The 13,415-nt window shown below is 37.1% G+C and overlaps 1 protein-coding gene across 2 annotated transcripts in view; it reads right to left on the reverse strand.

Annotated features, from left to right (window-relative positions):
• nbeal1 (neurobeachin-like 1) overlaps nucleotides 1-13,415 on the reverse strand; it is a 100,870-nt gene that overhangs the window by 9,540 nt on the left and 77,915 nt on the right. For both annotated transcript variants that reach the window (XM_061984939.1, XM_061984938.2), the window contains exons 47-56: nucleotides 10,219-10,336; nucleotides 8,854-8,951; nucleotides 8,662-8,778; nucleotides 8,502-8,591; nucleotides 8,260-8,369; nucleotides 6,852-7,024; nucleotides 6,633-6,727; nucleotides 2,564-2,680; nucleotides 795-956; nucleotides 576-724 (exon numbers count right to left, since the gene is read on the reverse strand). In XM_061984939.1, the coding sequence (XP_061840923.1) occupies nucleotides 576-724; nucleotides 795-956; nucleotides 2,564-2,680; nucleotides 6,633-6,727; nucleotides 6,852-7,024; nucleotides 8,260-8,369; nucleotides 8,502-8,591; nucleotides 8,662-8,778; nucleotides 8,854-8,951; nucleotides 10,219-10,336 (1,229 nt within the window). The remainder of the gene's footprint in view (nucleotides 1-575; nucleotides 725-794; nucleotides 957-2,563; nucleotides 2,681-6,632; nucleotides 6,728-6,851; nucleotides 7,025-8,259; nucleotides 8,370-8,501; nucleotides 8,592-8,661; nucleotides 8,779-8,853; nucleotides 8,952-10,218; nucleotides 10,337-13,415) is intronic.

Raw genomic sequence — 13,415 nt, forward strand, 5'->3', positions numbered from 1 at the left:
GCCTATACATTTGATTATTAGATTTTCATGTACAAACTAATGGATAAATCATACGTAAAGGTGACAAGCAAATATTCAACTGTTAAATCTTTACTAACATATTTTTGTAATACACTATATAATAATGTAATATTTGCCATGATTAGATAACGTTTAGAAGGTACGCATTTTTTCCAGTCAAAATCGAAATAATTATTTGCATTTAGTAAAAAAATGTAAGTATTTTATTAACACACACTTTTCCCAGGCTTTCGCGGGCCAAATACAATGATGTGGCGGGCCAGATCTGGCCCCCGGGCCTTGAGTTTGACACATGTGCCTTAGAGGGAACGTTGATTGTGAAAAAAATTAGATATCGGCCGATCTCCCAAATGGATGATCATCTCAGGGCAACTGGACTGTTTGGTATGATGGACGACTGAACAAATAAATGATCGGAATTGGCAGCATAAAACCATGATCAAAACACTCCTGTTCTCCAGTATATCCGTTGGGTCCGAAGGGAATTTTTTCCCCCAAAAACAGTACACATACCACTGTACATGTACTTCAATAAACACGTGTTTTGAGTTTACCTGTACAGGTCTCTAATGGACAGGTAGCCCTCCTCGCTGCCAATGACCACAAACTCCCCAGAGACGCACATGTCAGTCATCTGCTCCTTCAGAGGCTCCCGGCAAAGTGGTTTTCCATTCACAGAGTAAAGGTGGAGGGCGTTTTTATCCTGAAACAGGAAGACAACGGAGTTCATTTCCCGTCTGCGATGTTTGGGCGAACACTAGCTATCACCGCACCTTTAGTGTTGCCTTGCCCTCCAGGCAGGTGTGGACCAGCAAGTGGCCCTCCCAGGACACGGCCAGGTGCAGGATGGAGAGCGGCAAGGAGCTGTCGCACGGCGGCCGCAAGCAACGCACATACTGACCTTTGCGCACCGTGTGGATGATCACAACCCCGTTCTGATGCACGCAGAAGGAGAACGAGAGCACTTAGTGGGTCGAGGTTCCCCAGCTTCAAAACAAGGGGTTGGTGCCCTCGCACATTTTTCAAATAAACACCATTTTGGGCCTGATCTACTAAGATACCTTACGCTGAACAGCATGCAAACCATAAAACTGTGTGTACTATGCGTGCGATTTACTAAGACTGCATGTGTAATTGATAACTGGTAAAGACCACCCTATTTACATGAGGTTTTTGCGTGTACTACGCAGCTTTCAACCATGGGGACACTCATTTACTGCCCATTCATGTTATCATGCTCCTAACTTTGGTGTTTTGTCTTGTTTTGAAACATGCAACAGACATGTACCACTTTTGATGGGCATTTTAGACGCAGACCTGCAGTGCATCTACAATGGAATCCACTTTCTTACCACCCTGGAATGTTCCAGACAGAAGAAAATGCATTTAGCAAGAAGTTTTTTTCCATAGGTTAATAATATATTTTCTAAAATGAAAAATATGAACGCCAGCAGACACAAAACGCATCAGTTGTATTTGTTTTAATCAGCCCTTAAAGTCATCCAGCAGCTATAAAATTATAAAATGATATTGCTGAATAGATGATGTGTCTAATATTTTTACGTATGACAGTCCATAAATATTGACAAGCATACATAGCGTGATCAACGCCTTTCTTACAGCCAGTTTGCACGGCCTTTCTCGACGTACGAACTATGAACGCAAAACAGCGGCCGCAGAACAATTTCAGCCTTGATAAATCCCACTGTGTGCGCAAAATAATTACATTTGCTCCTCCCAGTATTGTGAGCAATCTGATGATCGGCACATATTTGGCATATTCATGAAGACCACGCTAAATGACTAAGCTAACTCCTTATTCTCCTCTCTTTTTTGACCTCAGGCCCCAACTCAAATATTAACACTGAATTATCTTACTCTTGATTTTAATCACATTCAATATTTATATCTAACCTACTTACAGTTTACTACCCTGTCAAATGATATGAAATCATGTGCTAATCACAAATAGCATTATTTATTTAACACATAAACTTTGGGCTTATGTCAGGCTGATTAGAAGAATACTAACCAAAGTACTTATACTGCATAAGAAGGGACTAACAAAATACTGATGAAAAATACATTTACATACATTTGTTGTGCTAAAATAAGTAAAATTGATAATGATTATGTTTCTAAACAAAATTGTTAATAAAATTAAATACTTTAGTCATATTTTTTGCGCTGAAGAAACGTCTCTATGACTTTAGTTTCAGACTTCTTCTGTTTGTTTGTTATTGTCATTACTGCCACAAGTGGTGGAAAAGTGTATTACAACTGAGTACCGGTGCGCCCAACAGCTGAGAAACTGGTACTTTTGACGGCCTTCTAGGGGGCGCTGGCGACCCAACAATGGCAACCCGCCTTATGGTTAAGAAACACTCACTAAGGAGACGCAATCCTCTTCGCACAAGTTTCGTAGATCAGCTTTGTGCGCTATCAAGTTTGCACATGTTTTAGTATACGCAAACCTTTAGTAGATCAGGACCTTAATGTAGTGATTAACATGTTCAACCTAAACGAGTGTCTTTACTCTCACCCGTGATCCGGACACGGCCATGTCCAGCTCTGTACTGATACTGACGCTGACCACCTCGTCCGTGTGGCCGTGCAACACTTGAACAGGTTTGGGATGCAGGCCGACAGGAGCTGCGCCCTGAGAGAAGAGATGAGAGAGGAAACATCAGCCGTGTTACAGAAACGAGCTCAAACAACTTTTGTTTTTATGCCATCTGATCGACCAGCAACGATGCAACGAATCACTGTCGCAGCAGCATTAACCAGAAGTCCCTTGCCAAATGGCGCTTCCAATTTTGAAGCTTTACTCTATCACTATATATTTTTAAAAATCAAAGTTCACATATGTCTGGCCTTAAGTTAGTCTTAAATGTATAACAGTACAGTACTTGACTTATTGTCTAATATGTTGTGGTGATTAAAATAGATATTTACCAAGGGGAAGAAGATGGAGCCGTTGTTTACGTGCATGATTTTCATGTGTAGAAGTGTCGATGCACTTGATCTTTGACCCCTGCCTCATCAATAACATCTCCACATTAGTGAGCTTTTGACGTGGGCGATGTCATTCGGCAACTCATGCCACTCAATGGTAGATGGATAAATGATAGGTATAAAAAATATGAGGAAATGTAAAATATCTGAAGGTTGTAATGTATTTATACAAACTACATTTGAATACATTATGAATGGGTTTATTATTGTGAGTAAATGTGGGTATAATTACATATGGTAATAACAGTTAATTTTCTTTTAATATTGTTTTTTTCAGATGACGATATTGTATTTGAGATGCTATTTCTGAATTGTGTAGACGGCAGTATGTTTTGTGTTAGAAAAAAATTAACCAAGGGACAAAGGCTGGCTTTTTTGTCCTTTCAGTACACTGTTGCTGTATTTTGGCCATCATTTTAGTTGTGTTACTCCATTATACATGTTTTTTTCCTAAAAACATTTCTTTTTTTCAAGTTACATTGAAAAATGATAATGTCTTATTATTTCACAGATGTACAAAACACTGGCAATAGGGATGAGTACCGTTTACATTTGAATCAATACGGTACCGATTCCCGGTACTCAACCGTACCAGTTTTCTATACTTTTTTGTGCGTTAATAATTATTTATTTTGACGATAAAATATAAATTTTTATTGCAACATTTAGGAATGAGCTGATTATTATAACTGTTGTCCAGTTGTTATATCTTGTTTTATTCTTATAACATTTCTGAGTGTACATTTAATGGTGTGTTTTTGTTGCGCCCTAAAAAGTGTTAATACTGTAAGTGTTGTACTTATTACACGCCAGCTGTTTGATTGTAATGTGCATCTTAGTTGTAGTTTGGAAATGTTGAAATCGCCATGCAAAGTCGCTTATGCTAATCAGTAGCATATCAATAGTAAAGCCAAAGCATCACACAAGCACAGTTCTGGAAAAGTGGAGCCTTACTTTACTTTTGTTGGAGCATTTTTTTTAGTTAATTTCTTTGTTGGCATTGAAATTTGCAACATTACCTAGAGGTAATTTGGCTGAGTCCGCTCTCAGTGCTGCTGGAGTAAACGCCAAGTGACGAAGTGCAACCAGGTGTGACGTCACGCACAACCCAGGTACCGAAACATGACACCGTTGGATTTTATGTGAATTGGGATTCAGTTGGTTTCCAAAAAGTACCGATTCGGTACCCATCTCTAACTGGCAGTGATTAGACAATACCCCAAAGCAAAACAGTACATGTAAGTCAATTTTTCAAAGGGCATAGAAACATTTTGGACTTTATTAAAATTTCATTTAATTTAAGACCTAACCAAAAATACAAAACATTTTTACAAATTTTAACCCCTTAAAGGCCTTTAGATCAAATGATGTAACCGTTTTCAATTAGTATAAGTTTGCATAACAATATTTATTCAAATAATTTTAACCTGACATTATCTAATCAAAAGGCCTTCAAAAGTGTCAAAATGTAAAAAAATAAATAAATACAATACACGTTGGATATTTTTGTTAAGAACTGAAGTTCACTGACAAAATTTCAGCAAAAAAAGTAAAAAAGTAAAAGAAATATGAATCCAAAAGGTTTTTCCGCCCTTCAAAAACTTCAGGATTTTCATATCTTGCTTGGCTTTGAAGATACTCAAAATCAAATGTCCCCAGAGGGGAGGGCTGCAACTAACAACTAATTTGACAATCGATTAATCTGTCGATTATTACTTCGATTAATCGATTAATAATCGGATAAAAGAGACAAACTACATTTCTATCCTTTCCAGTATTTTATTGGAAAAAAAACAGCATACTGGCACCATACTTATTTTGATTATTGTTTCTCAGCTGTTTGTAAATGTTGCAGTCTATAAATAAAGGTTTATTAAAAAAAAAAAAAGAAAAGAAAAAATGTAGCCTCTGTGCATGCGCATAGCATAGATCCAACGAATCGATGACTAAATTAATCGCCAACTATTTTAATAATCGATTTAATCCATTAGTTGTTGCAGCCCTACCAGAGGGTTATTGAAATTGAATGCTAATGACACGGCTAATGTTGGCGCTGTCTTTGATGCAACCCTCAAGAATTTCTATGTAGTGGTCGAGCTGTAAGCCCCGACAACGGCCAGAGCAATGATGCTTGGAGGCTCAAGGCTACTATATTGGGTAAAACGACTGTAACGGTGACTATATGGGTGGCATTTCATACCTAGAGGGCGCTAATAATATAAAAAAAAATATTAAGAGGGTCGTAAACCCCTTTTTATGCTGCAATTAGGGTTGTCCCGATACCAATTTTGGTACCAATATCAAAATGTATTTCTTACATACTTTTCGATACTTTTGTAAATAAAGGGTACCACAAAAATGGCATTATCGGCTTTATTTTAACCAAAATTCTTACGGTACATTAAGCGTATGTATTGCAATCAAAGAATAATTTTGTCCTTAAATAAAATAGTGAACATACAAGACAACTTGTCTTTTAGTAGTAAATAAGCAAACAAAGGCTCCTAATTAGTCTGCTGACATATGCAGTAACATATTGTGTCATTTATCATTCTATTATTTTGTCAAAATTATGAAGGACAAGCCGTAAACATTGATTATTAATCCACTTGTTAATTTACTGTTAATATCTGGTTATTTTCTGTTTTAACATGTTCTATCTACACTTCTGTTAAAATGTAATAATCATTTATTCTTCTGTTGTTTGATACTTTACATTAGTTTTGGATGATACCACAAATTTAGGTATCGATCCGATACCAAGTAGTTACAGGATGATTCATTGATCATATTCAAAGTCCTCATGTGTCCAGGTACATATTTCCTGAGTTTATAAACATAATATACATTCTAAAAAAAAGAAAAAAGGTTTTGTGACAATAAAAAATATCAATGTAACCATACATATGCTCTTGTACTTGGTATCATTACAGTGGATGTCAGGTGTAGATCCACCCATGGCGTTTGTTTACATTCAGGAACGGCGTCATTAGCGGTGACGCCGGTGAGCTATGGTGTGTAGTGAAGCATATTTAGCTATTCCTCGTCCTGCAGGGATGATACTTGTAAGAAACTTACTTTATTTGTCGCCATGGAGGCGAGAATTAGTGATTTAGAAGTAGCTAAAACACTGCCGACTGCGGATGGATTTTAGCTGCTAGCTAGCTAGCCATGTCTTAAAGTACCTCTTCCTGAAGCCGTTTCAATGTTATAGCTTCACCTTTAAACCAAAATGTGTCAGTTCTCCCTTTTCTGTCTACACACTGTGTCTGCTTGTAAGTACTCCGTGTGTGTGCACTGCCGAACATGCTCCTCTGCTCGTAAAACCAGCAATGTCACGACGTGATGACGCGCCGTCATGCCCGTAAAAATAAATAAATATAGGGAACAGGTACTTTTCAAACAGAGTATAGTACTGTTTTGGATTCATTAGTACCGTGATACTATACAAGTACCGGTATACCGTACAACCCTAGCTGCAACTATGAAAATACATAAATTCCTAAAAAGGAATCGTACGTGTCGAAAATTAGACGCGAGAAATTAAGGGTTACTATATATTCTAGCTCGCTGTATGAGGTGACTGATGCTCTGACCTGCTGCAGAACATGCCACACCATGCAGGTTGTGTCCTTGGAACCCGACATCAAGTGGATGCCGCAGTGGTCTGTTGCCAAGCAGGTTACAATATCTGGAGAAGACGTAAGATATGAGACATTGTGCGATGGGGCTCTTCACAATCTTGACCAAAAGTCTCCCGGGGGAGTGAAAAAGAGCTACAAAGATCAAACAGCATCTAGTTTCCGTGAACACACCCATGTGACGGATATGCTGCCCCACAGTCTTGCCCTTGACAAGCGATGTGACCCGGAGGCTGTTGTCCCAGTGGCCACCGCTGAAGAGCAACTTTCCGTCGTGCGAGATTACAAACAGGCTCGTCGTTACCTCCACGCCAGGGGCCAAGGGTCCGGACAGGAAACGCTGTGTCCTGGAAGGGAGGTTTAAGAACATGTGCTGAGTGAAAGCAGTGCTTTTCCTCAAACGGACTCTTTGATAAGGCTGGATTATGGCAAAACTAATAATCACAATTACAATGATTCATACTGAAATCACGATTAATAACACGATTATTCATTCATTTGAAAACACAAGCATTCATTGTACCAGCAAAACTCAACTTTAAATATTAGTAAGGAATTAAGAAGTAAAATAATAATAATCGTCACAAAATAAATTAAAACAACAATTGCAAAACAATAAAACCATAACATTCAGTTCTGTCAATTAAAATGTTTTTAAATTCTGTTTTTCACCTTATTTTACCACCAGATAGTGTGTGCTTTTTGTGTCATAAATACAATGAATAATATGCAAAAATCCTCAAATTTATTAGTGCAATTTGGACAGTTTTGACCAATATTTTAAGTCAAACCATAATATTTTTTGCAAGTTTATCAATAAGTGCTTTAAATACATAATGCTGGTGTAAGGTACTTTTTTAAAAACCTTTATTTTGTTAGTGCAGTCAGACCAGATGTTGCGCACAGCGCTGTTATTCTGAAAGGTGGAAGTGTGCTGCTGTTCAGAGCTTGACAAGTAAGGAGACGACTTGAGGCTGTTTAAAAAAAAAAAGATAGTCTTTTAAGTTGAGACTGCTGTTTGTATATTGATCTTACATCCACGATGTCGTTCACAACAACCCAAGCAGACGAGATGTGTTATTGGTGTGTGTATGATTGTTTGTACATTGATGTTACATCCATGATGTCGTTCACAACAAGCAGATGAGATGTGTTATTGTTGTGTGGATTGTTCTTGCTAGCTTTAGCTTCGTAGTTTAGTGGCATTGACATTTAGTTTAGGACGTGTTTCGGGGTGAATTTGCGGTCCCGGGAACATTATTTTCCCATCAAAATGTTCCTTTTCCTCACAACGACAACATCTTCGTCATATTTATGTCAATTTCCCTGATATTCTGCGTTGAACAGCAGATTCTGTTTTATTGGCCAATTCTGTTACGTCAACATAGAAATGCCTTTTATTTTTGTAGAGTTTAAAATTAATTAGGTTTACTAGCACGCTGTAATATATATAGTAGGAACCATGGTGAGATCCCAAACTTTTCGTGAGAAGCCGGAATCAAAATTAAAATTTGATTAATCGCCCAGCCCTACTCTTTGGTTGCATGTTATGCATGCTGGTAGGTGGGTGTAGTTTTCTCACTTGGTGTTGGACACTGTGGGGTCCTTAATGAAGGTGAAGTAGTTGGAGATGTTCCTGTTGTAAGGCAGCCACCCGTGGGTCCCGAACAGACAATTCCGACTTACGGTCACCTGCAAAAAAATTTATCAATGAAAGTGTTTTATTTGGCGCTAATCCAAATTAGGATTGTTTTGTTGACATATCTGATTTTGTGTGTGCTTTTCTAGTCAATTCTTGATAAAAAAAAATATATATATGCCAACCAGAGTGTCTGGGCTGCCTTGACTGATGAAGGAGTGTGACTGATTCTTTGGAACAACAGCTTTAACAAGTGGAGCATTGTCACTAATGCCCTGCAGTGACAGAGGAAGAGACACGTGTGAGACACATGGAATGATATGCTCCATATTAGAGGACTCGAACCTCAACAAAGAAGGACTTGAGGTCGCTGAGGTTTTCAAACATGCTTAGAGAACACGAGTCCAGCTGGGCCTTCCTCTTCTCCACTTCCTCTTGAGAGAGACGTACTGGATGAGGCTCCTTCCCACACATGGAATGATCATGCTTATTCATGGTTATACAAAACAGTATCATGTCCATGGAATGTGCCTGTACCTTGAGGAGCTGGCATGGTGTCTGCCCAAAGTGTCTAATCATGCCTTCCAGGGCTTTTCGTTCCTTTTCATCAGTTATGGCGTCGAGGTCCACTGCCCCTGCACAGCCCAGCCAATCTTAAAAAATACTGAACCTAGAATGTATTTACTACAATCTATGTACTGTACTCGATGGGTGTCCAAACTTTTAGAAAGTTGGCTGCATGTAAAGAAACTATACATTTATATAAATACATACATAACAATACACACATATATATATATATACACTGTATATATATATACATATACATACATATATATATATATATACATACATACATACATACATACATATATATATATATATATATATACACATACATACATACATACATACATATATATATATACACACATATATATACATATATATGTATATATATACATATATATATATATATATATATATGTATATACATATATATATGTATATATATATATATATACATATATATGTATATATATATATATATATACATATATATATATATATACATATATATATATATATATACATATATATATATATATATATATATTTATATATATATATATATATATATATATGTGTGTATATATATACATATGTATATATATGTGTATATATATACACACACATATATATATACATATACCGGTACATATATACACATATATATACATTTATATAAATACATACATAACTATACACATATATATATGTATATATGTATATATATAAAAAATATATATATATACATATATATACACACACATATATATGTATATATATATACACACATATATATATATGTATATATATATATATATACATATATATACACACACATATATATGTATATATATATACACACATATATATATGTATATATACATATATATATATATATATATATGTATATATATATATATACACATATAATATATAAGTTTTTCATAATATCAACAATGTTCAGTGAGCAGGTTTTGTTATGTGACCATGTGTGTTGACCGCTATGTTAGTTGCATTATTATAAATCCTTTTTTTTTTGCATCATGACTAGGGAAGGTTGTTAGGATTGTGTCGTATAGGAAACGCTGTGCTGTTATTTCAAAGTACTTTCAAGGGTCATTGATTGGATTTAATCACTTTGTCCACAAGACGGCAGCAAATATGCAGCATTCTGAGACTGCCTCGTATTTAAGATTAATTTGAAAGCACTCCGCAGTGCGAGGTTTTGTTGAACTCATGATGTCTGGCGGGCCCAGTTTGGACACGCCTGGACTAGAGGCAGTGTGTGATATTACAAAGATGGTGCTAGGATGACTACTTGGGGTGTTTTACCCTCATATGTGCAGTAGTAGAAGACGTTGAGGGCCTCCACTGCCGCAGGACCTCTCTGCTTGTAACCGAAGATCAGGTCGATCCATTCATTAAGGTGCGCTGACACGTGCTCAGATTCCTGTCAGAGTATCACACAATCAATCAAATTTTATTTGTAGCCATTAATCACAAGTTCCTCAAAGGGCTAAACCACGACGACATCCGCTGATCTGAACCTACATCCGGGCAAGGAAAAACTCCAAAAGCCCAAGTCATTACCCTTAAAAAAGATGTACAGTAATGTATTTAGGGATGGGCACCTTCTGTATTTTGACCGGTAACCGACCCAAGATTCAAATAAGACCAAACGGTACCATATTTCGACACATTTGTTGGATGTCACGTCATGTCCGGTTCTAGACACTCAAGCAAACACGTGTATTTGTAGCGGGCAGTCTCTTAGTAATGTTGCACTATTGCGTGACAACAAAGCAAAGCATGCTTGATAGAAAGCACCCAAAAGTAAGAGGCCACTTTTCAAAATGCGCTAGCTCGATGCTAATTTAAATTGGATAGCCATTACCATGCAACTGATTAGCGTTAGCAATTTTACATGATGATTTCATCACTTCCAAATTTGGTCATCAAAACTACTAAAGCTGCTGCCTGCACTTCATTACCTATACAAGATATCTCCTATTTGTCAAGAAATTTACACAAATTTGGATTTTTGTCATGGATATAGTTTCTGTCATCCTCATGTCTATCCATTTCTGTCGCGTTATTTGATTGAGTCACGGAAAATGAGAATCGCGCGCTCCTTTAATGAGCCCCTGCTCCAAGAGTTGTGGACGGAGGCTTGTCAAGCGACTCCATCGCTACAGTAACAACAATAATAACAATAATAATGGATTTATAGACACTCAAAGCGCTTCACAGAGAACTGAAAATCCCATCATTCGATCACTCCACATTCATGCCTTGAAGGTGGTAAATTAGATTTGTAGCCACATCTGGACTGGCTTAGACTCACGGTGGTTCTGGACTAATGTGGTCTAGACGCTGCAAAAAGGCAGAAATGTACCTTAAAGACGCCTCTTTTCGCGTGAAAAAGGTTTCACATATAACCGTGTTTTTTTTCACCATCAGAGTCTGCGAGATAATCAACCAATCAATCAATCAAAGTTCATTTATATAGCCCTTAGTCACAAATGCCTCAAAGGGCTTCAAAAACCACAACAACATCCTCAGATCTGATCCCACATCTGGGCAAGAAAAAAAAAATCTAACATATTTATAGAGTAGGGTTATAGTCACGGCCATGTGAGCGCCACAGTGAAAGCAGCTGAGCAGACTGGAGAACAACTCTTACAAGAACTTAAATAAATGCCCTCTCAGGTATCAAAACATCGCTGGAGATAACTGACAATAAGAGTCACTTTTATTCTTAAATGTATTCAAAAAAATTGGACACCAGCAAAAAAGGAACTTTTCTCATGCAGGGTAAACGTACTGGTGATTGAGCTGTGATTACTACTAATTATTGATTTCTTCAAATACTAAATACTGGAATCATATGTGTATATATTGTATCTGCTGATGTCAATCTGATACCAAAAAAGGCTGATACCAATAAAAAGCGGCTGATATCGACATATGTCAAAATGCCACATATTGGCGCCGATAATCGGTCGATCTCTATTCCCAGGTACCAGGAATTAGTACAGTATCGATTCAAATGTGAATTGGTACTCATCCCTAATCCCATATATATAAAAGCGCTATATAAATCTAATCTATTATTATTAATATTACTTTCTATAAGTCATACTTATTAGTCTTAAATAAATGCTAAAACTAAGAGTACAGTATTTTTCGGATTATAAGTCGCTCTGGAGTATACGTCGCACCGTTCAAAAATGCATAATAAAGAAGGAAAATAACATATATACGTCGCACTCGAGTATAAGTCGCATTTTTGGGGGAAATATATTTGATAAAATCCAACACCAAGAATAGACATTTGAAAGGCAATTTAAAATAAATAAAGAATAGTGAACAACAGGCTGAATAAGTGTACGTTATATGACGCATAAATAACCAACTGAGAACGTGCCTGGTATGTTAACGTAACATATTATGGTAAGAGTCATTCAAATAACTATAACATATAGAACATGTTATACGTTTACCAAACAACTCCTGATCGCTAAATCCGATGAAATCTTCTTCCTTGTTGTCGCTCCTGGTATGCGCCGCTTCCTTTCTTTCTGCTGCTCGATCGCCGTTTTCTGCTGCATATTTCACTACGTCCAGCTTGTACTCTGCAGTATATGATTTCCTTTTCGGTGCCATTTTTGTTCAGCCCTTCTCAGTTTTTAGAAATTACCGCCAATGTTGAAATGGTCCATTTTAATAGCTACAGACATAGCAGCAGTTAGCATCCCATGACCCACAATGCACTTCTGCCATTACCCGCCCCCCGTCGAATTCTTATTGGTTGACGTGTGTGTGACGATTGCTGACATTTGCTTCGTCTCTTACGGGAATGACATAAATAATATTATTTGATATTTTACGGTAATGTGTTAATAATTTCACACATAAGTCGCTCCGGAGTATATGTCGCACCCCCGGCCAAACTATGAAAAAAACTGCGACTTATAATCCGAAAAATACGGTATTGTTTTTGGGTCGCGACATAAATTGCTTTCGACACCTAAATTTAACCTTGCCATAGCCGGTAATCCCATAGAACAGGTAGACAAATCAAAGTTGCTGGGCATTGCCCTAGATGGTCAACGATCATGGACCGAGCATATAAATACAATAGTTAGCAAAATGGGTTGAGGTATAGCAGTCACAAGAAAGTCTTCTTCCTATTTATCCAGGGTCAAATTTGTAAATCATTAATTTTGTGTCCCTCGGATTAAAGCTCAATACAAATCTTGTTAAATGACAGATTGCTCAGAAGAGAGCTGCTGGACTTGCTCTGGGCTGTTCTATTAGAACTAACATTGATAAGATGCACTGCAGCCTCTCGGGCTCACTATAAAGCAAAGGATTTCTTCAGGTTTGGCCACACTTTTTTGTTGTGTTACCAACTCAAAATTTCCCGCATTTTTGTTTCACCAGATCGACTATTGCATTGATGCACATAATTACAATACAAGATACGCTGTTAACGGTCATGTTGTCATACCTTGTTCAAAAACAAA

This window comes from Nerophis lumbriciformis, linkage group LG23 (assembly GCF_033978685.3).
Source record: "Nerophis lumbriciformis linkage group LG23, RoL_Nlum_v2.1, whole genome shotgun sequence".
NCBI lineage: Eukaryota > Metazoa > Chordata > Actinopteri > Syngnathiformes > Syngnathidae > Nerophis > Nerophis lumbriciformis.